The following is a 25051-nucleotide window of genomic DNA, read 5'->3' on the forward strand; positions in this document are numbered from 1 at the left end:
TTGCGCCGCCAGCTGTGGAACGCTGACACGACGTGGGAGCGCGCTGAGAAAAAAACGGTTACAACTGTTCACCTAACTGCAGCAAAAAAACGCCACCAGACTGACTGCATCCTCACATGCGGTCATTTCGGACGCGTGGAGGCTTCACACTAGAGGAGTTTTGACAGGGGCTGGACCAGAACTCTGAGGTGACGCAGGGGAGGCGCAAAACCCTCGGCGCCAGGGCGTGTCCGCAGGGTTTCCCAAGATTCAAACGCAACGGCTCACGGTTGGCAACGTCCTCTCTCAAGAGAATGTTAGGGACAGACAGAGGGAAATGTTAAGGGTGCACAAACAGCCGGGTTTAAAAAACGAAACAAAGAGTGGATGTGGATAGTGTGCCTGTCCCCATGGGACGCCCGCGCAACTCCGGGTGGGCGCTCCCCGGCCTCCGGGCGTCTCCCGACAGCAGAACGCACCCAGGGTTCCGCTTTCCGGCAGCAGACTCCCGGGCGCCCTCGCGGTGCGGTTGACGCGGGTCCCCGGCCGGGCGCGCTGACGTCACTGTGCGTCGGCGTGGCTTCGGCTGGGGCTGGGAGCTTCGGGAGCGCCGGAGCAGAGCCTCACGGGCCGCTTCTCCTGTGGGCGCCGCTGCGTCCCCGGTTTGAGGAGGTCTCCAGGCAGCCGCGCAGCTTCCGTGTTTGCTGCGCCGGCTCTGCGGTGAGTGCGGCTCCTTCCGGGGCCGGGCGGCGCGAGGCGGGTTGGGACGGCGGGGCTCGCGGGAACACCCCTCCCTGGGGCTGCGACCCTGGCCTGGAAGGACAGGGCCTGGGGTCCTTCGGTCCAGTGTCGCCAGGGGCTCTCCGCTTTCTACTCTCGCCGAGGTTTTTATTTAGTTAGGAAACGCCAACTTCAAGACTTGCAACCGAAAGTGATTTTTAAAAAAAAATGACTTGTTTTCAAGCCCACTCCGGCCGCCGCCCACTTTTCTGGCCTTTGGACTATGACCAAGATGTTTTTTTCTCTTGGCTCTTTTGCGAGATTTAAAACTCAGTCCTCGGCATTCCTTTAACATATTGGCGACATTTCTGTGGTTGTAGGATCTCATATTTCAGACGGTTCCAACTGCGCTCTGTCGCTCTAGTAGTCGTCTGGTTTGTGTAGTGAGAAATAACTCTGGGAAATTATTAGGTAAATGCCATAGTTTCTCGTCTTTTCCCTTCCAGTTTATGCTCTGCCCAGCTACAGATTGCATAGAGAGAGCAAAATCAACAGTACGGTATTTGTAGATAAAAGTCTATAATTTAAAAATACAAGACCTGGTGTAATTAAAGCAATCACGCAGGTGGTCATTATTGCCAGGGCAACTGTTTCACAAGCCTTTGCTTTATGTTTTGTTTTCGAGTTGCTTTCAGTGGTTGTTGCTTTGGAATTGTGAAGGAATGGTAGAGTTTAAATTGATAAGTCCTGGTGCATTTTACAGCAGTTTGCCTAGTCATGGAGAAACTTGACATTAAGAAATAACGTTCCTGTATTGTTGCTGACTGGGTGTAGTGGAGGCTCTTTTTTTTTTTTTTTTTTTTAAACCACTGTCACTCCAGCAAAGTATCAGAGATACCTTTACATCAGAAAAGGGTAGGAGACCAAGGACCAAATGTTTTCCTGCGTGGAAGTGTCCATCTGTCTTTAAAGTTGTGCATTTTAAAGACATGTATATTAGTGTTACGGGAGTATCTTGCATTTTTAATTTTAATTAAAAGCTTTTTCAGGTAGGAGGTTTTGGTGACAAAGTGCTGAAATTAAGATGTACTATATAAAGTGTAAATCATTTGTAGACTTTACTGAATAAATTGAATAGTCTGTGAGTTCTATTTGCCACGCAAATACAATTTTCTAAAATACGTTTTGTTCTTTCTTTTCAGATTTACAGCCCTGAAGAGTCTTTTTCCTTCCCATTTTTCCCCCTGCAGTAATAAATCCCATTATGGAGACGCTGCAACTTTATAAAGGGATATAGCTTGAATTCTGTGGAGTGTAATTTTGTGTATAAATTACATCTTAAAAATATCGAAGAGTTTTCAGAAAGAGGCCTAGAAGAGTTAATTACTGGGTCATTATGCTAAGCAGTAATTCTGTTGGTAATACAATGTTTTGTTAGGAATTTTTTATAACACTAGAAAGGACAGCCTGTATCTTTTGATAAATTGATTCATCTTTAATTACAGTATGACTGATATTTGAGCTGAATGGTCCTTAAATGTAAAACAGGTTATTCAGGTTTTTTAAATTCAGTTTTTATTTTATTTTTTATTTTTTTTCTTTTTTGCTCAAGAAACGAAATCTATAAATTCAGTTTTTAAATGCAGTATAAAAAGTGTGTGCTATGGAAATTTTATGGTTAACTAGTTAAGTTGATGGCAAAAATACCTTCAGCCGATCAAGTATAATAAAGTGGTATATACAAAGTTAGGAAGACTAAATGTTGCTGCAGGAAATGGAAACAAATATAGATAATATTTAACAAGGATGAAAGAGTTTACAGTTTGTGAACTTCAAGCAAAATTAACATCATATACACTTTACTAGGCACAGGTTCAACAAAGGTTGTGGATGTTGACTTCCCCAAAAGTTAACTGAAGCTAATGTAACCCACTTAAATAAATACTGTGATGATAAGCTCTATGAAATTAGCTTTTAGATATTGTGACTATATGAAGACTTTAATAACTTTTGTTTACTATAAAAATGAGATTTTGGGGGGAATGTATTAAAGTGCTTTTAGGGAAAGAAGGCTGCATACAATTTTTTATTCTTGTGGCATAATCAGTAATTGGCCTGATATATATCCAGGCTTCATAGCTTATAACCCAAAGTAAATTAAAGGCATAAATTGGTATTCTATAGATGTTTAGAATTTTGAGAATATAAAGCTCCTAGAAAAATCAAAGCATTTTAACATATTTTCAGAAGTGGATCAACTTTCTCAGGCCTTTAGGTTAGTTTTATGCCAAATTGTGAGTGAATATCATTTGAGTTATCTAAAAGAGTTTATTATAATCCCTAAGGAGGTCTAAGTAGTATCTTGGTAATTGAGGAGAGATTTTCATTCTACCTAAGTGTAAACTCATGTAAATCCAGTAAAGAAGGTATCGTGAATTCTATTTAAGTAAGAGTCTATAATTTGATTCCCTTTTTGTAGTAAAAATCTAATTTAGTGTGAAGAGATAGGAAATTTCATGTGAAGGTTTTAGCCATCAAACAGTGCTATCACCTACTCATGCACAAAACTACCTCTCCAAGACTTGTCCCAGGTCCCTCTTATCAAAAAATTAAGAGTATAATGGAAGATAGCCCTATCTTGTCAAATTGGACAAATGGCAGCAAACAAAAAATGAAGTATGACTTTTCATGTGAACTCTACAGAATGTCTACATATTCAACTTTCCCTGCTGGTGTTCCTGTCTCAGAAAGGAGTCTTGCTCGTGCTGGTTTTTATTACACGGGTGTGAATGACAAGGTCAAATGCTTCTGTTGTGGTCTGATGCTGGATAACTGGAAACAAGGAGACAATCCTATTGAAAAGCATAAACAACTATATCCTAGCTGTAGCTTTATTCAGAATCTGGTTTCATCTAGCATGGGATCCACCTCTAAGAATACTTCTCCGATGAGAAACAGTTTTGCCCAATCATTATCTCCCACTTTGGAACATAGTGGCTCATTCAGTGGTTCTTATTCCAACCTTTCACCAAACCCTCTTAATTTTAGAGCAGTCGAAGACTTCTCTCCATTGAGGACTAACCCCTACAGCTACGCAATGAGTACGGAAGAAGCCAGATTTCTTACTTACCATACATGGCCATTAACCTTTTTGTCACCATCAGATTTGGCAAGAGCTGGTTTTTATTATATAGGACCCGGAGATAGGGTAGCCTGCTTTGCTTGTGGTGGAAAGCTAAGTAACTGGGAACCAAAGGATGATGCTATGTCAGAACACCGGAGACATTTTCCCAACTGTCCGTTTTTGGAAAATTCTCTAGAAACACTGAGGTTTAGCATTTCCAATCTGAGCATGCAGACACATGCAGCTCGAATGAGAACATTTATGTGCTGGCCGTCTATTGTTCCAGTTCAGCCTGAGCAGCTTGCAAGTGCTGGTTTTTATTATGTGGGTAAGGAACTAATTAATAGCTATACATTTTATCTAGTTCGTTTTGATTTACATGTTAAAACATATATTCATCCAATTTCTGGTCCTTTTTTTACCCTCCTTTAGGTCGCAATGACGATGTCAAATGCTTTTGTTGTGATGGTGGCTTGAGGTGTTGGGAATCTGGAGATGATCCGTGGGTAGAACATGCCAAGTGGTTTCCAAGGTAACTGCTTTGAAAATGTATTTCTGTACAGATCTCTGTGCTTAAAAGAAGTAGGCATACTTACGTGATTATTTACCTTTAAATCATAAATCTTTTATACCATTGGAGAATTAGCCTTCTAAAAGACCAAATTTTCACTTTAATTATTTTTAATGAAAAATACTCTGCAGTGTTCTGTGTACTGTTCTTGTTTTGTAAGTCATGTACACAAGATATAATTTAACTTATTCTTGTTGACTTATTTGCAATTGTCCTACATTTCATTTATTTATCTTCAATCTTGCTTTAAAGAGGACGTGAGGATTACAAAGATACGTAAAATAGAACAAAAAGAACATAAATTAGAGAAAAGTATTAAGGGAAAAGGAAAACAAGAAGAGGCATAAAATGGATGTAGGAATAAGGCAGATATAAAAATGCATATGGGTGGCTGGGCATGGTGGCTCACACCTGTAATCCCAGCACTTCTACATGCTGAAGTGGGAGGATAGCTTGAGGCCAGGAGTTTGAGGCTGTGATGAGCTATGATCTCCAGCCCAGACAACAAAGCAAGACCCTGTCTCTGAAAAATAAAAAATGGCATAAAATAAAATCCTATCTGACTGCCAATTTTAATTATAATTATAAATTTTTTTATACAGTTTTTGTCTTTTTTATGATCACTTAACTTTTTAGGCACTCTGTCTCTGGTAGTGTCTCATATTTTTATTAAAGCCTAGAAGGAATTTAGGGGCAGTGTTGTTTGTGGAAATAGAGTTAGAGATTAATTCTGTCTTTGTAATTGAGTAGCTGTGTGAACTTGGACCTCATTTGTAAAATGAGGAGGGGTTGGACTAGATAATTTTTTTGTGTAGTGATAAAATATACATAATGTAAAATTTACCATCTTAGTCATTTTTAAGAGTATAGTTCTGTGGCATTTAGTACATTCATATTCTGTGGTAAAATCATCACCAGCCATCTCCAGAAACTTTTCATCTTCTGAAACTGAAACTCTGTATCCATATCCATTAAATACTAACTCCCTATAAGCCCTCCCCCAACCTCCTGGCAACTACCATCCTACTTTCTGTCTCTGTGAATTTGACTACTCTGGATACCACATAAGTGAAATCATGTAGTATAGATAATGTTTTGACCTGTGGGTGCCTTTCACGATAGTAAAGACTCTCTTGAATCCCTTCAGGAAATTAAAAGATCTTTTTGTCATTTAGTATGATATATGATGAAAAACTTTGAAGTAACATACTTTATTTTAGATCAGAACATTGTTAAAAGTTATATTTTAAAATTATGTTATTAATATTCATGATATATCAAGATAATTATTTTTTAGGAGAAGGAAAGAGGAGTTTTTTAATTTGCCAGCAAATGAGGAGGTAGGCAGAGACTCCCATCTCAAAGTACCAATGTACTTTTGAGATAAATTTTGACTTATTTTACTTTGAAAAGTGATGTTTTTATTTACTTTAAGTTATGTAAGAAAAAAGCATGTTTTGTCGGAATTATAAGTGAATTATGCTGGGCTCTGTGAGATTGTATACATGTAATTTATAATTAACTGATGTTGTGGTGTGAGAGACAAAAACAACTTCCAAATTCCAGTGTTTGAATTGCTACATTTTGTACTTTATGAAACAAAATCTTTTTGTAAATTGTGTTTTGTTTTAAATGGTTAAATAAAGGAGAAGACTTAAGGGTATGTTTTGTAAATACTTCTCTGAAAACAACAAATTTCAGTTGTGAATAAGCTTTAATCTCAGCAAATAAAAAAGTAAATGGAGAATTGTTATTAGTATATTTTAACACTATTTATTTATTAAGTATTTGGGTGCCTACTTGGTACCGCTTTTAGATGCTGGGGTTATAACAGTGAATAGGACAGAGAAGAATCTCCATCCTCATGAAGTTTATTGGAGAAGAGAGAAATACAGGGTAGGCAGAGTTCATTATACAGTTGTTCCTTGATGTCTGTAGAGGATTGGTTCCAGGATCCCTCAAGGATACCAAAATCCTTGGATGCTCAAGTCCCTTATATAAAATGGCATGGTAGGCTGGGTGGTGGCACATGACTATAGCCCCAGCTACTCAGGAGGCTGAGGTGGGTGGATCACTTGAGCCTAGGAGTTCAAGGCTGTAGTGTCATATGATCAGGCCTGTGAGTAGCCACTGCACTCCAGCCTGGGCAACATAGACCCCATCTCTATAAAAATTTTTGAAATATTAACCAGGTGTGGTGGCACTTGCTTGTAGTTCCAGTTAGTTGGGAGGCTGAGGCTGGAGGATTGCTTGAGCCTAGAGTGCCAGTCTGAGTGATAGAGCAAGACCCAGTCTGTAAAAACAAATTCAAAAATAAATAAAATCGCATAGATTTGCAAATAACCTATACACATCTTCCTGTGTACTTTAAATTATCTCTAGATTACTTAAAATACCTAATACAATGTAAATTAATATGTATTTTTATTGGTGCATTATTTTTTATTTTTTAATATTTTCCATTTGAGGTTGGTTGAATCCACAGGCGTGGAACCCACAGATGTGGGGGGTACAGATACTGTACTTCCTGTCTTTAAATTGTGAATATAAATTGTCAAAGAATAAAAATAATTTAAAATTATATAAAGATTGAGTATACAATGACAAGTGGCTTTGTCATAATAATAACATAATAAACTTGAGTCTTGAGCATGCTTATGCGATCTCTACTAACTTCTGTGCATGATTATTATATTTGACCCTCTCAAAGTATTGTTTTAAAAGAGGAATAATTTTACTTTTTGATTTATTTTTAAAGTTAGGTTTATTGAGGTATCATTTACATAGACTTCTCCTCTGTGAGTTTTGACACATACAGACATGTAACCACTACCACAATTAAGATATAGAACGTTTCCATCACCCCAGAAAGTTCCCTCCTGCCCCTTTATAGCCACTCTCTCCTCTTATCCCCCAGTCCTAACAATCACTGATTTCCTATTTGTTACTATAGTTTTGCCTTTTTCAGAATGTCATGTAAATGGAATCAATCATACAGTATATAGCCTGCATCTGACTTCCTCACTTGTCATAGTACATTTGAGATTCATCCATGTTGCAGTGTGTATCAGTAGTTTTATCTTTTTTATTGCTGAGTAATATTCCATTAGGTATTCATATTCCATATCACAATTTGTTTACCCATTCACCAGTTGAAGAACAGTTGGGTTGCTTCCAGTTTGGGGCAATAATAAAGCCACTCCAAATATTTGTGAACATGTTTTCATTTCTTGTGAGTAAATTATTTAGGAGTGGGTGGGTTGTATGGCAGGTATTGGTTTTGACTTCATAAAAAACTATCAAATTGTTTTCTGAAGAGACTGTACCATTTTGAATTTCCACTGGCAATGTATGTGACTTCCAGGTGTTCTGCATCCTTAACAACACTTGGTTGTTAAGTCCTTTTTTTTTTTGAGAGACAGTCTCCTTCTGTTGCCAGGGCTAGAGTGCAGTGGCCTCATCATGGCTCACTGCAACCTCAAACTCATGGGCTCAGGTGTGTGCCACCACACCAAGTTAATTTTCTTTCTCTTCTCTTTTCTCTTCTCTTCCTTTCCTTCCTTTCTTTGTTGCCTAGGCTAGAGTGAGTGCCATGACGTCAGCCTAGCTCACAGCAACCTCAAACTCCTGGGCTCAAGCAATCCTTCTGCCTCAGCCACCTGAGTAGCTGGGACTACAGGCATGCACCACCATGCCTGGCTAATTTTTTCTTTATATATATTAGTTGGCCAATTAATTTCTTTCTATTTATAGTAGAGACGGGGTCTCGCTCTTGCTCAGGCTGGTTTCAAACTCCTAACCTCGAGCAATCCGCCCGCCTCAGCCTCCCAGAGAGCTAGGATTACAGGCGTGAGCCACCGCGCAGGCTTCTTTTTTTCTTTTTTTAGAGATGGGGTCTTGCTCTCAGGCTGGCCTCAAGCAATCCTCCTGCCTTGGCCTCCTAAAGTGCTAGGATTATAGGCATGAACTACTGCACATGTCAATCTTTTTTATGTTAGCCATTCTAATAGGTGTGTAGTAGTAGTGTCTTGTGGGTGTTTTTTTTTTTTTTTTTTGTAATTTTTTCTTTTATGTCTTGAGGTTTTAATTAGTATTTCACTAATGACTAATATTGTTGAACATCTGAAGTGCATATTTGCCATCTGTGTATCTTTGGTAAACTGTTCAAATCTTTTGCCTATTGAAAATTTTTAAGTTTTGAGAGTTAATATATTCTGATACAACTCCTTTATCAGATGTGTTTTACAAACTTTATTTTTGTTTTTTCAGCTGTATTGAAGTATAATTGACAAATAAAATTGTATGTGTTTGATGTTCACTACACGTATACATTGTGAAATGATAAGCCCAATGAAATTAACACATCCATCACCTTACATAGTAACTTTTTTTTTGGCTAGAACACTTAAGAGATACTGTGTTAGCAAATTTCAAGTATCCAACACAGTATTATTAATTATAGTCACCATACTATACATTAGATCCTCAGAACTTATTCATCTTTTAACTGAAACTTTGTACCCATTGACCAACCCCATTTTACCTAGCCCCTGGCACCCAACATTCTACTCTGTTTCTATAAATTTGATTTTTTTTTAAGATTCCACATATAAGTAATACCCTATAGTATAGTCATCCTTTGGTATACTTGGGAGATTCATTCCAGGACCCCCATATATACCAAAATTTGTGCATAGTCAAGTCCCACATTTGGCCCTGAAGAACCTGTGAATGAATTTTAAAAAGTTGGTCCTCCATATACATGGGTTTTGCGTCCCACAAATATTGCATTTTTCATCCGCATTTGGTTGAAAAAATCTACGTATAAATGGACTTGCACAGTTCAAACCCATGTTCAAGGGTCAACTGTATTTGTCTTTCTGTCTGGCTTATTTCACTTAGCATAATCTCCATTTCATTCATGTTGTCACAAATGGCAGGATATTCTTTGTTTTGGCAGAATAATACTCCATTGTGTGTCTGTGGCCCATTTTTGTTGTCCATTCATCCATCAGTGAACATTTAGGTTGTTTCCATATCTTGGCTATTGTGAATAAAGTTGCTTGAACATGGCAGTTAGAGATATCGCTTCGGAATACTGGTTTCATTTCCTTCAGATATCTACACAGAAGAGAGATTGCTTGGTCATATGCTAGTTCCATTTTTAATTTTGGGGGGAACCCCTGTACTGTTTTTTGTAGTGGTTGTGCTAAGTTACATTCCCACCAGTATTGTAGGAGGGTTCCTCTTTCTTTACGTCTTCGCCAATGTTTGTCATCTCTTGTCTTTTTGGTAATAGACATCCTAACGGGTGTGAGGTGGTATATCATTGTGGTTTTAATTTGCATTTCCCTGATGATTAGTGATGTCAAACCCCTTTTCATGTATCTGTTGGCCATTTGTATATCTTCTTTGGTAAAATGTCTATTCAGATCCTTTGTCCATTTTTAAATCTGATTATTTGTTTTTTGCTACTGAGTTTTGCTATTGAGTTATGTGAGTTCCTTAACTATTTTGGACATTAACTCTTTATCAAATGTATAGTTTGCAAATATTTTCTCCCATTCATGGGTTGCCTTTTCATTTTATTGTTTCCTTTGCTGAACAGAAGCTTTTTAGTTTGATGTAGTCCTACTTGTTTATTTTTGCTTTCGTTGACTGCTTTTGGTGTCACATCCAAAAAACCATTGCCAAGACCATTTTCAAGGAGCTTTTTCCCTATGTTTTCTTCTAGAAGTTTTATGGTTTCAGGTCTTACATTTAAGTCTTTAATTCATTTTGAGTTAATTTTTGTAGGTGGTGTAAGATAGGGTTCCAGTTTTCCCAGCACCATTTGTTGAAGAGACTATCCTTTCCACATTGTGTATTCTTTGTCCACTGTTTGAAGATTAGTTGACTGTGTATGTGTGGATTTATTTCTAAGCTCTTTATTTGGTCCATTGGTCTATATGTCTGTTTTTATGTCAGTATCATAGTATTTTGATTATTGTAGCTTTGTAATATTGTTTTGAAATCAGGAAGTGTGATGCCTCCAGTTTTTTTGTTTTTCCTCAAGATTGCTTTGGCCCAGGACTTTTGTGGTTCCATATGCATTTTAGGGTTTTTTTTTTTATTTGTGTGAAAAATGTCATTGGAATTTTGATAGGGGTAGTATTGAAACTGTAGGTTGCTTTGGGTAGTGTGGACATTTTAACAATAGTCTTTGAATCCAAGAACATAGGATGTCTTTCCATTTATTTCTGTTATCTTAAGTTTCTTTCATAAGTGTCTTATATTTTTCAGTGTACAACTCTTACCTTGGTTAAATTTATTCATAAGTATTTTATTGGTTTTTGTGCTACTATAAACAGGATTACTTGTATTTTCTTGATTTCTCTTTCAGATAGTTCATTGTTAGAGTATAGAAATGCTGCTACCTTTTGTATGTTGATTTTGTATTCTGCAACTTTTGAATTAGTTAAACAGTTTTTTTTGTGAATCTTTAGAGTTTTCTATACATAAGATCATGTCATCTGCAAAGAGAGACAGTTTTACTTCTAAACTGATTTGGATGCCTTTTATTTCTTTTGCTTGCCTAGGCTAGGCCTTCTAGTATTATGTTCAATAGAAGTGGCAAGAGTGAGGGCCCTTGTCTTGTTCCTCATCTTAGAGAAAAAGCTTTGAGCTTTTCATCATTTAGTATGATGTTAGGTATGGACTTGTCATATGTGGTCTTTGTGTTGAGGTACATTTCTTCTGTGGCTAATTTGTTGAGAGTTTTTATCATGAAATGATGTTGAATTTTGTTGAATGCTTTTTCTTAATCAGTTGAGATGATTATATGATTTTTATCCTTTATTCTGTTAATGTGGTGTATCACATTTATTGATTTGTGTATGTTGAACCATCCTTGCATCTCAGGGATAAGTCTCACTAGATCTTGCTTGCAATCCCCAAAGCCCAGGCCATGGACTGATATTGGTCTGCAGCCTGTTAGGGACTGGGCTGTAGAGCTTCGGTGGCACCCCCACCCCTACCCTAGTCCATGGAAAAATTGTATTCCATGAAACTTAGGAAGAGGGGGCCGCACAGCAGGAGGTAAGCAGTGGGCAAAGCTTCATATGTTTTCACAACAGTGGCTTCCCCATTGTTTGCATCTCCTGCCGCTGTCAGGTCTGTGGAAAAATTGTCTTCCATGAAACTGGTCCCTGGTACCAAAAGGGTTGGGGACTGCTGATAGCATATGATTCTTTTAATGTGCTGCTGAATTTGGTTTGCTAGTATATTGTTGATGATTTTGCATCTGTGTTAATCAGAGATAGTGACCTATAATTTTCTTTTCTTGTAATGTTGTCTAGCTTTGGTGTCAGGGTAATGCTGGCTTTGTAAAATGAGTTAAGAAGTATTTCCTCCTTTTTGATTTTTTTTTTTTTTTTTTTGAAGAGTTTGAGAAGGACTGAGATTAATTCCTCTTTAAATATTTGGTAGAATTCTGCTGTGAAACTATCTGGTCACAGGCTTTGCTTTGTTAGGTGATTTTTGATTATTGATTCAATCTCCTTTTTTTTTTTTTTTTTTTGAGACAGAGTCTCACTTTGTTGTCCAGGCTAGAGTGAGTGCCGTGGCGTCAGCCTAGCTCACAGCAACCTCAAACTCCTGGGCTTGAGTGATCCTTCTGCCTCAGCCTCCCGAGTAGCTGGGACTACAGGCATGCGCCACCATGCCCAGCTAATTTTTTTTTTTATATATATATCAGTTGGCCAATTAATTTCTTTCTATTTATAGTAGAGACGGGGTCTCGCTCTTGCTCAGGCTGGTTTTGAACTCCTGACCTTGAGCAATCCGCCCGCCTCGGCCTCCCAAGAGCTAGGATTACAGGCGTGAGCCACAGCGCCCGGCCTTCAATCTCCTTATTAGTTATAAGGATATTCAGATTTCCATTTCTTCATGATTTTAGCCTTGGTAGGTTGCATGTTTCTAGGAATTTATTTCTTCTAGGTTATCCAGTTTATTGGCAAATAATTGTTTAAATAGTCTCTTTTGATCCTTTGTATTTCTGTAGTATGTTGTAATATCCTCCTCTTTCGTTTCTAATTTCATTTATCTCTTTTCTCATCTTTGTTATTTCCTTCCTTCTGCTAACTTTGGACTTAGTTTGTTCTTTTTATAGTTTGTTGAGGTGTAAAGTTAGGTTGTTTATTTGAGATTTTTCTTTTTTTTTAATGTAGGCATTTATAGTTATAAACTTTCTTCTTAGAACTGCTTTTGTTGCTACATCCCATAAGTTTTGGTTTGTTGTGTTTCACTGTCCTTAGATTTTTTTTTATTTGCCTTTTGATTTCTTCTTTGACTCATTGATTCTCTAGAATGTGTTGTTTAATTTCCGTGTATTTGTCAATTTTCCAGCTTTTGTCCTGTTACTGATATCTAATTTCATACCATTGTGGTCTGAAAAGATACTTGATATAATTTTAGTCTTCATAAATTTATTGAGTCTTGTTTTGTGACCTAATATATAATCTATCCTGAATAATTTTTCATGTATGCTTGAGAGGAATGTGTATTTTGCTGCTGTTGGGTGGAATGTTCTATATAAAGGTTGAATATCCCTAATCTGAATATCCAAAATCTGAAATGCTCTAAAATTTGAAACTTTTTGAGTACTGATATGATGGTCAAAGGAAATGCTCATTGGAACATTTTAGGTTTCAGATTTAGACTAGGGATGCTCAATTGGCAAATATAATGCAAATATTCCAAAATCTGAAAAAATTCAAAACACTCTGGTCCCAAATCAAATGTGTCATTCAAGTCCAATATTTCCTTATTTTCTGTCTGTTTTTTTCTGTTGAAAGTGGAGTATTGAAGTCCACTATTATTGTGTTGCTGTCTATTTCTGTCTTCAGATCTGTTAATATTTTCTTTATGTACTTATTTTAGGTGGTCTGATGTTGGGTGCATATATATTTACAATTGTCATATCCTCTTGTGGACTTTGTTTCTATTTATAGCTTTTGATTTAAAGTATATTTTATCTAAGTATGGGTTCGTCTGCTCTCTTTTGGTTTCCATTTGCATGGAATATCTTTTCCATCCCTTCATTTTCATACTACGTGTGTCCTTAATGGTGAATTGAGTCTCTTGTAGGCAGCATGCAGTTTGGTCTTGTTTTTTCAGTCCATTCAGCTACTATATGTTATTTGAGTGAAGAATTTAAACCTTTTACAATCAGGGTAATCATTGATAGTTAAGGGTTTACTACTATCATTTTGTTGATTGTTTTCTGGTTGTTCTGTAGACCCTTTGTTCTGTTCTTTCTCTCTTGCTGTCTTTGCAATTAGATGATTTTCTCTAGTGGTATGCTTTTGTGGATCTGCTATTGGTTTTTACTTTGTTGTTACCATGTGACTTACATAGAACATCTTATAACAGTCTATTTTGAGCTGCTAACAACTTAATTTCAATTGCATACAAAACTCTTTTTTACTCTGACCCCCCATTTTGTTTTGGATGTCAGTATTTACATCTTTTTATGTAACCATGAAGAAATTGTAACTATAATTATTTTTAATACTTTTTTCTCTTAACCTTTATATCAAAGTTTACACACTACCATTACAAATTTAGAGTATTCTGAATTTGGTTATATATTTATATTTGCCAGTGAGTTTTATACTTTAATATGTTTTCATATAACTAATTAGTTTCCTTTTATTTCAGCTTGAATTCTTCAGCATTTTTTATAAGTCAGGTCTAGTGTTGATGAACTCCCTCAGCTTTTGTTTGTCTGGGAAAGTGTTTATCTCGCCTTCATTTCTGAAGGACAGCTTTGCTGGGTAAAGTATTCCTGTTTGGCAGTCTGTTTCTTTCAGCACTTTGAATATGATATCATCCAACTGTCTCCTGACCTGCAAGGTTTTTTCTTTTTTAGAGACCCTCGCACTGTTGCCCAGGGTGGAGTACAGTGGCACAATTGTAATCACTGCAGCCTTGATCTTGTGGGTTCAAGCAGTCCTCCACCTCAGCCTCCCATGTAGCTGGAACTACAGGTGCACACCACCACACCCTGGCCTGTAAGGTTTTTGCTAAGAAATCCACTGATACAGTCTTATGGGAGTTCTCATGTATGAGATGAGTTTCTTTTCACTTTCTCTTTTTAAGATTATCTTTTTATCTTCTATTTTTGACAGTTTTGTTATAATGTGTTTCAGTGAAGTCTTTGCATGGGGTCCTATGAACTTCCTTTACCTGGATGTCTCTCTCTCTCTCTGTGGATTTGTGAAGTTTTTAGCCATTGTTTCTTTAAGCCTTTTACGCTTTCTTTTTGTATTCTCTTCCTTGAAATCTCATAATGCAAATATTGGTTTGCTTGATGGTATCCTATAATTCATGTAGGTTTTTCTTCACTGTTTTTTTTTTTTTTTTTTTTGAGACAGAGTCTCGCTTTGTTGTCCAGGCTAGAGTGAGTGCCGTGGCGTCAGCCTAGCTCACAGCAACCTCAAACTCCTGGGCTTGAGCGATTCTTCTGCCTCAGCCTCCCGAGTAGCTGGGACTACAGGCATGCGCCACCATGCCCGGCTAATTTTTTATATATATATCAGTTGGCCAATTAATTTCTTTCTATTTATAGTAGAGACGGGGTCTCACTCTTGCTCAGGCTGGTTTTGAACTCCTGACCTTGAGCAATCTGCCCGCCTCGGCCTCCCAGAGAGCTAGGATTACAGGCGTGAGCCACCGCGCCCGGCCTTCTTCACTGTTTTTTTTCCCCTCCTCTGACTGGATAATTTTACATGTCCTGTCTTTGAGTTCCCAGATTTATTCTTTTGCTTGATCCAGTCTGCTGTTGATGCTTTCTGTTGCATTTTTTTTTTTTTCATTATATTCTTTGGCTCTTGAACTTCTGTTTGGTCCTTTTTATAATTTCCCTTTCTCTGTTGAACTTCTCATTTTATGTATTATTTTCCTGATTTCATTGTCTTAGCAACTTTTGTAGGTTGCTAAGCTTACTTGAAACAATTATTTTGAATTCTTTATCCAACAGTTCATAGATCTCCATTTCTTTGGGGTTGAATACTGAAAAATTATTGTGTTCCTTTGGCAGTTTTGTGGTTTTTTCCCCCTTTCTCTCTTTCTTGTAGCCTTGTGTTGATATCTGTGCATTTGATGGAACAGCAGTTACCCCTTCTAGACTTTATGAACTGGTTTTGTTTGGGAAAGATCTTTGCTTGTGGGTGGGTGTAAGGGCGATGATCGATAGGGGTGTGTGGTGGTTCTGTCTCCATGGAGTAGAGCTTCTCTCCAGCTCTGTTAGCTCAGGTCATTGTCAGCGAGGATTGTAAGGATTCTCAACATCCAGTGCTGCAGGTGTTCACACCAACAGTGAGGGGTTAGGGTTTTGGGTGGCAAAGGCTGCTGGGGACCTCTTGATTCCCCCCGCCCTGACAGATGTCATGGCCACAGGGATCCCTCTTGGTGCTGGTTCTGGCTTGTTGGTGCCCTCATGGTGGTTGTGGCAGCACTGGTGTCTGATACATGGATGCCTGTGGAGCAGCCACAGAGTCAAGGTTCAGAGTGTAGTACCTGAGGAGATAGATAGTGGCTCTGGAGTCTGGGTTGCTGGTTAGGCTGTTGCAGTGGTGCTTCTGGTGCCTGAGATATGGGCGCACACACAGCTAGGTCTGGAGCATATACGTGTACAGAGCAACTGTGGAGCTGGAATCTGGAGTGTGTGCAAGGAGAGCAGCCACGGAGCACAGAGTCTTACGTAGCAGCTGCAGCTTGGGGGTCTAGAGCATGTGTGGAGGTGAGGGGTGGGGGATGCTCTGTCCCTGGGTGGTGCAAGAGCTGCTCCTTTTCAGGGGGAGGGGTGCAGCGGCATCCTTAGTGGTCAGAGCTGTCAGTGTCCTCTTCAGAGTATCCTGCTGGGATCAGTACCAATGAACCATAGGGTCTTTCACTATGAAACCTTCAGAAAGTCTATGGCTATCTCAGAGGCCTTTGAGGTCCTCAGTGGCAAAGGCTGCTGGGGTCCTCCCTAGAACAAGCCCTTGGGGGTTGCGATGGCACTTACTACATGGCTGATACAGATAGCCCCTTTGTTCTTAGCCATTTCCACACATCTCTGCTAAGCAGATCTCCCAGTGTGATTCTTCTTCTTCTTTTTTTTTTTTTTGCTTCACCGTATTGCTCTAGGTTAATTGGACTATTGAGTTATCCCAGAGCTATTTTTGTTTGTGGATAGGTGTCTCTTCTTTTGTGGATGGAAGAAGGCTGGTGTCTTCTAGTCTGCCATCTTGCTGATGTCACTTTTGCAAATTTTCTTTCAGTCTGTAGCTTGTCTTCTTTTTTTTTTTAGTAGTATCTTTTGTACAACAGATGTTTTTAATTTCAATGGCAGTTTATCAATTTTATGTTTTATGGATTATGTTTTTGGCTTCTTAGAATTCTTTGCCTAACATAAGGACAAAAGGATTTTTCTCCTGTCTTCTAGAATTTTTATTGTTTTAGGTTTTACATTTAGGTATATGATTCAGTTTTAGTTTAGTTATGGGCATAGGTTAAGGTTCTTGTTCTTTTTTGCATATGGATATCCAATTGTCTACTACCATTTGTGGTTTTTTTTTTTTTTTTTTGGACACAGAGTCTCTGTGTTTCCTGGGCTAGAGTGCCATGGTGTTAGCCTAGCTCACAGCAACTTTAAACTCATGGGCTCAAGCAATCCTCCTGCCTCAGCCTCCTGAGTAGCTGGGACTGCAGGCGTGTGCCACTACACCTGGCTGATTTTTTCTATTTTTAGTAGAGGAAGGGCTCTCGCTCCTTCTCAGGCTGGTCTCGAACTCTTGACCTTGAGCAATCCTCCTGCCTTGGCCTCCCAGAGTGCTAGGATTACATGTGTGAGCCACCACACCCAGCTTACTACCATTTGTTGATGAAACAAAAGATATACAAGGGAAACAGATGGTATGTGAACTTCTTGGAACATCTTTGAGAAGCCCTAGTAGTTTAAAAACAAACATTTGAAAAACACTGTTATGTTATGTATAGAGGAAAATATTTGATTCTCTGTTTTTTGAAGGGAGGGTGGTGAATTGTGTTTCAAATGTAATGGAAGAGTGAACATTGGAGAAAGTTTAGCAGTTAATATATTGCAAAAGATCACATTTTAGGAGTTAATACTTAGTTATTATTTCTGAAATTATGTTCAGCCACAAAGTAAATTGTGTTAGTTTTTCAAACATTAGCTTTCCAGGTAGAGACTCTTTTCTTTTTGTTTGTCGTTTTTGTTGTGTTAAATCAGAATGCAACACATAGTAAGAATGTATATTGTTTTTATGATAATATTTTTCCTGTTAAATATGTGTGTATAGTGGGTTGTGATGTAAAATGTTTTTATTATGGGGTACAATCAAAAAGGGTTTGAAAGCCATTTTTCTAGAATGATCATGTTATATTTTTGGTATGAAACAATTTTTAAAATAATTATCCTCTTACATTTTAGGTGTGAGTTCTTGATACGCATGAAAGGACAGGGGTTTGTTGATGAAATTCAAGGTAGATATCCTCATCTTCTTGAACAGGTAAATACATTTTAAAGATTAACAACATTGAATTCTGCTTTATAATAATTGCAAAAATATTAGAAGTTACATTTGTAGTCTTGTTAATTATAGTTACGTATTTTCTATCCATATTAATAGTACCTCTTATTTTTACTTTTGTCACCAACTTGTTTATTCAGGGCTTTAAAAAATATTTGTTTTTAGTTTTTTGAAAAATCATTCATTGTGCCACTGTACAAATTTGTGGTAGGTTGGAGAAGGAAGTTTAGTGTCTTTTCACTCTTTTCCAGAAAAACAAAAAGTAACTTGTTAGGAGTTGAGACCCTTTGAGAGTAACCCAATCGAGATCTTACTTTCTAAATGGAATGAGAAACCATTAATAGATTTTTCTACTCTCCTAAATCTGGAGAAATCCTTAAATTCTAATTTGGAATAAGGTGAAGTTTAAAGAAATCTATGTGATAATTAGGATAAAACAAAACAAAGTGAAGTATATAAATTACCTAGTTTTCAAAAGAGTATGTGCATTTACTTCAGGTAAACTTAACTTAGTACTTCTGTGTTCTGATTGAGATTTCTGATTTTACCTATTAACTTTTCTCTTAATAGCTATTGTCAACTTCAGACACTCCCGGAGATGAAAATGCCGATCCACCAAGTATGTATGAAAAAATTTCAAATATAAAATGGGAATTTTTGGAACAATAGTATGTATTTTAAAAAGGTGGGGTTGAAGCCATAGGGAAGAATAGTGGAAAGTTATCTAATATTATATATCTACTAAGATTAATGACATTTTAGAGGATTCTAGGAAGTATACTAATCTTCTTAAAGTGTTGACATTTCTACTAGGGAGATAATAAGATATGTGCAAGAGAAACAACAACAAATAGGTCAAAGCAGTGCCAAATGAGAGGTGCAAAAATAAACCTTCTACCACCTTCTTTCTGTTTCTTGATCATGTCAAGCTTTTCCCTTGATTTAAGGATTTAACACTTAACTATTCTCTTGGCCTGGAAGACTTCTTTCAGATATTCCTATAGCTCATTCCTTATTCATATCTTTGTTCTGGTGTTACCTTTGAGACAGGGACTCCACATGTGTTTGAGCAAGGGAGTGCAGTGCACATTGATGATATTATTTATTTATATGTTTATTATAACAGTTTTCCAGCAGATGGCAGTAAAGTGTCTCACAGAATTACATCTTTTTGTGTTTTTCACAAAAGTACCAAATGAGCTAGCATTGACTCTCTTAGCAGAAAATGCTTCCCTGCCTAAGATGTCTGCCTGCCTGCCTCCTGATTTCTTTTAATCACCTCACACTACTTTTTTCTTTAGATCATCTGTCGCTATCTAAAAAATCATATTACTTTGTATATATTTTTTCACTGTGTATTTTTCACTGTATCTTTTGGGTGAACCAGTTTTCCATTTTACTGTACCTCCCATCTTTGTTTATGTTATTCTATCTACCTCAGCTATCCACCTATCTAGACCCTGTCTGTCCTTCAAGTCCAAACTGTAATGCCACTTTTCCATAAAGTCTTTGTGATTTCTCTTACTTTTTTTTTCCTGGCTGGAGAAGATCATTTCTCACGTCTAAGTTCGTGTGGCCTGTTGGTTTCCAGAAGCAACTGTACATCATAATCGTTTGAGGGAATTTTAAGATACAGATCCCTAAAGAGTCTTCCATTAAGTGGGTCTACAACGTAGCTAGGGAAGTGGTATTTTTAAAAAGTACAGCATATTAATTATATTGTCATTTGACCATCATCCAAGTTTAAACTTTTATTGGAATTACTGGTAATTGATACATATAGCTCTTCTTCCTTACCAGGATATGAGAGTAAAGATTGTGCCATTGTCATTATTTTTTTTCCATTGTTTTATATTTGTGGCATTTAATATTAGCAAATGTCTTTTTAAATAGTTGTTCATTTTGGATCTGGAGAAAGTTCTTCAGAAGATGCTGTCATGATGAATACACCTGTGGTTCAGTCTGCCTTGGAAATGGGCTTTAGTAGAAGCTTGATAAAGCAGACAGTTCAGAGTAAAATCCTAACAACTGGAGAGAACTACAAAACAGTTAGTGATATCGTATCTGCACTTCTTAATGCTGAAGATGAAAAAAGAGAAGAAGAAAAGGAAAGACAAGCTGAAGAAATGGCATCAGGTATTTGGGAATGTTAGTCACATTATCTCTTAATGGAGCTCCTAGGACTGTCTCAGATGTTACAGGACAGCATCCTTGTCACATCCACTAACTGCTGTGAGGAGCCCCTAAGTCATTTCCAAGCCATACTTCTTTTCCACCCCCTCAACTGTCCCTCATTTAGAGCCATTGACTACTGCTTTTTTGTATGTTTATATTCTGATAAGATTCCCTAATTTATCCTAGTTAGAGAATTTTAGCATAATCTCTTTTCTTGAGATACATTGCATTTCTTCCTCATATATAACAAATTTAAATTGTTATGAAAAAGCAAGATTTTAAACTTGGATATAGGTCTTATTTCTACTTTTTTAAAAAGTTTCTTCAAATCATATTCTTAATATATTTTACTCCCCAATCTTTGCTGGGTGATCCTTATACAAAAATACAAAAAACAGAATTTATGATGAAATTCCTAGGGCTTGATGAGAATCCTCTACCCAAGCCAAGGATAGTGGGGAAACTGATTTTGGTATTCATCCGGATTGTATTAAGCCTCAGGCTCCAAAACCAAGTATTTTGAGTAGTCATTTTTTCCTCCAAGAAATATTTATTGAGCATGAGCACCAGTGCCAAATACTGTGCTAATCATGGAGGTTGCTCTCAAGGAGCATGTAGATTATCTGGGGAGGCTAATACTTTAAAGAGGGTTAAAGAGCCAGCAGAGAAGTGAAGGTTGCATATGTAGTATAAATAGAGGTATTGGATTGGAAGATACTTCTTTGCTTTCTTATCTGTAAAATAGCACTAATCCCATAGGGTTGCTGTAGGAATTAAATGAGATGTTGCAAGTAAAACACTTTAGCACAGTGTCTAGCACATAAACAAATTTTTTATTATTAAGTAGATTGATTTGGGAAGTGGGAGGGACTAGGTGAAAAAATGGCCTCAGAAAAATGAAAAGATTTAAGGGTTGTTAAGCAGTAGTGAAACCCAGCTAAGGTTATATAAATCACTGTTATAAATCTAGTCACCTTAGTTTTGTGACTTTGTTCTACTTTGTGGGAGCCAGAGAATAGTCTTGAATTATGGATTTGGCAGAATTATTAGGGAAAAGGCCAAATAAGGAATAGGGAGGAAGACTTAAGGGTGCTAACAAGAGAACATCACTGAGACACCTGACTGATACCTAGATTAGAATGTGAGATTTGAAGCAAAGCTAGGAGACAGCTCTTGTGCTAGTAGAATTGGGAATGACATGGACATCTTGAAAAGGTGAAGGAACAAATTTGTTAGCAGTGAGGAGAATTAAGGTAGAAGGGTAAGTTCTGGTCAGAGAGGGCAATTTTGTAGTTTGGAGATGAATAGAGCAGTTTTACTTGTTAGATGTAAAAGGGGAAGGAAAATAGACTTCTTTTTATAATTTATTTCTCATTAAGCTTATACCTTATAGAGGTATACTTCTAAAAATTTTTTGGAAAGTTTTGAAAACAGGCAATTAAATTTTATAGTGATAAAAGCACCAAAAAACCGCATAGCCATATTCGATAAATACAAATTAACTATGGAATTTTAGGTAATGTGAGAGTAAAGGAAAAACATTTGCTTTGTAAGCACAATCAGGCTTGATTCATATGTAGTTTTAAAAAAATTGTTATATCCATCAGTCCATTGCCAGAGGAGAAGCAAAATAAATAAATAAATAATAAAAAAATTGTTATAAACCTAGACATTTATAAAATGTAGTAATAGTAGTGAACTATGTGTTATATATTGTGCTAATGCTTTACATGTATTGTTTAATCTTCACAACTCTGAAGAAGATACTGTTATTATGTATATTTTGTAAATGAAACTAAGTAGTATGGAGGGAGATTAGGGCACATAGCTTAGTATGTGGCAAGGTGAGGATGGGAACCTTGGTCTGCCTTGACTTCACAGCCCAAGCATACTACTGTTTCTTAAGTGTGGAGTACTGAAAAGAATACTAGTCTAGGAGACCTGGTTCTGCACCCCACTCTATCTGTGACTTTGGACAGGTCACTCATTTTTTTCTGAGTCTTTTTCTCCCTATCTGAAAATGAGAGGCAGTCATTTACCTTGTTTAATTGATAGGATTTTTGTATCAAATGAGATAATTAATATGAAAGTACTTATAAAAGCAAAGTGATATGATGCAAACAGAAGTCAGTATTATTAATTCCATGGGTTGGGGGTGAATATAGAGTTGGGAAATTTTTACTGTCTTCTAAAATTCTCTGCTTACTTTCAACAGAATAAAGGAAAAGCAGGGCTCTAGGACATGTGAATATATAGACTTAAAAATTACAGAAACAGGCCGGGCGCTGTGGCTCACGCCTGTAATCCTAGCTCTTGGGAGGCCGAGGCGGGCGGATTGCTCAAGGTCAGGAGTTCAAAACCAGCCTGAGCAAGAGCGAGACCCCGTCTCTACTATAAATAGAAAGAAATTAATTGGCCAACTGATATATATACAAAAAATTAGCTGGGCATGGTGGCGCATGCCTGTAGTCCCAGCTACCCGGGAGGCTGAGGCAGAAGGATCACTCGAGCCCAGGAGTTTGAGGTTGCTGTGAGCTAGGCTGACGCCACGGCACTCACTCTAGCCTGGACAACAAAGTGAGACTCTGTCTCAAAAAAAAAAAATTACAGAAACAGAGATCCTGTATGTACTATATATCTTAGCTAAATCTTCTGGAAGTTTTTTAAATGACAGATATTAAAATGCAGACAAGTTATTTTGTTCTTATTGACCTCTATTTAGTGCCGAAATTGTTTGTAGGGTTATTTGTGACTATATGAATATAGTTGAAGGAGTTTAAAATCTAATGAATTTTTCCTTTTGTTTTTTAAAATGAAGATGACTTGTCATTAATTCGGAAGAATAGAATGGCTCTCTTTCAACAGTTAACGTGTGTGCTTCCAATCCTGGATAATCTTTTAAAGGCCAATGTAATTAATAAACAGGAACATGATATTATTAAACAAAAAACACAGATACCTTTACAAGCAAGAGAACTGATTGATACCATTTTAGTTAAAGGAAATGCTGCAGCCAACATCTTCAAAAACTGTCTAAAAGAAATTGACTCAACGTTACATAAGAATTTATTTGGTGAGTTTCTTGGGAAAATTATTTTAGAAATCCTTAGGATTATGTACATCTGTCTGATGAGCAAAATAAATCTAATTAACAAACTATAATCTATACATTTCACTTGTTCCAAAAAAGTAAAAGTCTTTTATTACTCAAGTAGTATGCCTACATGTAACAATGGTAATATATAGCTAGAATCTACATTATTTAAAAGGTAGTGGGTGAAAAAAATAGGTGAAGCAGCTTTATATTTAGTAGAGTGATGCTTTTTGTATGTTTTTTTTCTTTCCTCAGTGGATAAGAATATGAAGTATATTCCAACAGAAGATGTTTCAGGTAAGACAAAATTAAGACTTAAAACCAACATGAAATATTACCTTTATTTTTTTTTATGGGATATAAAATGGAAACTGAATTTCACAAAAGTTATTTTTTTGTTATTAGGACTGTCACTGGAAGAACAATTGAGAAGGTTGCAAGAAGAAAGAACTTGTAAAGTGTGTATGGACAAAGAAGTTTCCATTGTATTTATTCCTTGTGGTCATCTGGTAGTGTGCCAGGAATGTGCCCCTTCTCTAAGAAAATGCCCCATTTGCAGGGGTATAATCAAGGGTACTGTACGTACATTTCTCTCATAAAAGAAAAATAGGCTGTTTCATAGCCTATATAGAAGTCTTTAAAATATTGTTGAACATTTGATGCCATCTGAAGTAAAAAATGAATAACTGGTTCTTCAATTAGTAATATTTGTGTTCTGATCTGCTTTGGTACTAATTTCTAAAAAGATGGTATTTTATATTTAATCTTAATCTGTGTATTTACAAGGAAAGATTTGTGTTTGATGAGATATGTAAGTATATATGTGTGAAAGCTTTAAGTAGTGTGTTACAGTGTAGATTAAAACAATTGGAAACAGGGAACTCTGGAGTTCAGAGTTATGATGCCAAATTCTCTTTGGTGCTTTTCACTTGTGTTATAAAATAAGAATTTTTCTCTTACTAGTAAATAAGTTTTCCTCTAGTTTCCTTTAGTTTGTGAGAAACATCTTAATAAAGTGCTTTAAAAAGATTGCACCATCAAATTGTTTTTTCTGTCCTGATTTAAAAAGTAATTTTCATGTCTCTTCATTGTACTTCACTACACTCAAATGCTATTAAGTAAAAAGTCTGAATTTATGAAACAAATTACTAAGAAATATTTTTAAATAATAATGTGATTTATGATGATTCCTTTAGATGACAGTCTCTTGTTGCTTTGTATTTTATACATATTAGATGAAAAATTAATCAGTATCAAAAAACCTTTAATAAATAAGTAAACTTGTGTAAATTAGCATTAGGATTTTCAGAAAATAGCCTAACTGCCTTGTTGCATAGATGTTGAGGAGGTGCAGGATACAGGCAATGGTAAGTACCTCCTTTTTGAACCCAATCATATTTGACCTTTCCCAGATCTGGCTCTGTGGCAGACTTCTGAGGCCAGGTGGATAAGGAGGTCTAATATAAAAATCTCTCCATTTTTCTTCTCACCTCACAACTCTTTTAGATCCCTTTAAGTAGAGAATACACTGGGAAGGGTGGGTGAGAATTATTCTATCCTCCAGTCTCTTATCTTGCCTTTATTTGAGGTAGAATATACCCTGATGTGCTGATACATGTATATAGGTCCAAATGCATACACCTAGTTTCATGACCTCATGTCAGTGAGAGAAAGTCTGTCTCTACCATTGTAGAGGGAATGTAAAGGAAGTCCCCCCCCCAGATTTAATGGGCTTAGAACAACATTGAAACCCTAACTTTTGAACCCTAACTTTTTTTTTTTTTTTATTTTTTTTATTTTATTTTTTTTTT

At 36.8% G+C, this 25051-nt stretch overlaps 1 protein-coding gene across 3 annotated transcripts; it reads left to right on the forward strand.

Annotated features, from left to right (window-relative positions):
* Positions 1-49: 49 nt before the first annotated feature.
* Positions 50-24282, forward strand: BIRC2 (baculoviral IAP repeat containing 2). Of its 3 annotated transcripts, none has more exons than XM_076002465.1 (10): positions 53-699; positions 1902-2117; positions 3403-4151; positions 4256-4355; positions 17872-17950; positions 18542-18590; positions 19865-20107; positions 22965-23219; positions 23496-23537; positions 23646-24282. In XM_076002465.1, the coding sequence occupies exons 3-10, from the start codon at positions 3404-3406 to the stop codon at positions 23837-23839; spliced, it is 1710 nt and encodes a 569-aa protein (XP_075858580.1). In that variant the 5' UTR covers positions 53-699; positions 1902-2117; position 3403; the 3' UTR covers positions 23840-24282. The 3 variants fall into 3 exon arrangements, with proteins under 3 accessions (XP_012625973.1, XP_075858580.1, XP_075858581.1); XM_076002466.1 differs by having other exon boundaries at positions 64-699; positions 1902-2013; positions 3748-4151; XM_012770519.3 differs by having other exon boundaries at positions 50-699; positions 1902-4151.
* The last annotated feature ends 769 nt before the right edge of the window (positions 24283-25051 follow it).

This window comes from Microcebus murinus, chromosome 4 (assembly GCF_040939455.1).
Source record: "Microcebus murinus isolate Inina chromosome 4, M.murinus_Inina_mat1.0, whole genome shotgun sequence".
NCBI classification, from domain to species: Eukaryota; Metazoa; Chordata; class Mammalia; order Primates; family Cheirogaleidae; genus Microcebus; species Microcebus murinus.

Excerpts from the sequence above, each read along its gene's own strand:
- BIRC2 (XM_012770519.3), top strand. The coding sequence starts at position 3,257 with ATGCACAAAACTACCTCTCCAAGACTTGTCCCAGGTCCCTCTTATCAA. Across the intron at positions 4,356-17,871 it reads CATGCCAAGTGGTTTCCAAG|GTGTGAGTTCTTGATACGCA; the intron begins GTAACTGCTTTG and ends CTTACATTTTAG. Across the intron at positions 23,538-23,645 it reads TCCAACAGAAGATGTTTCAG|GACTGTCACTGGAAGAACAA; the intron begins GTAAGACAAAAT and ends TTTTGTTATTAG.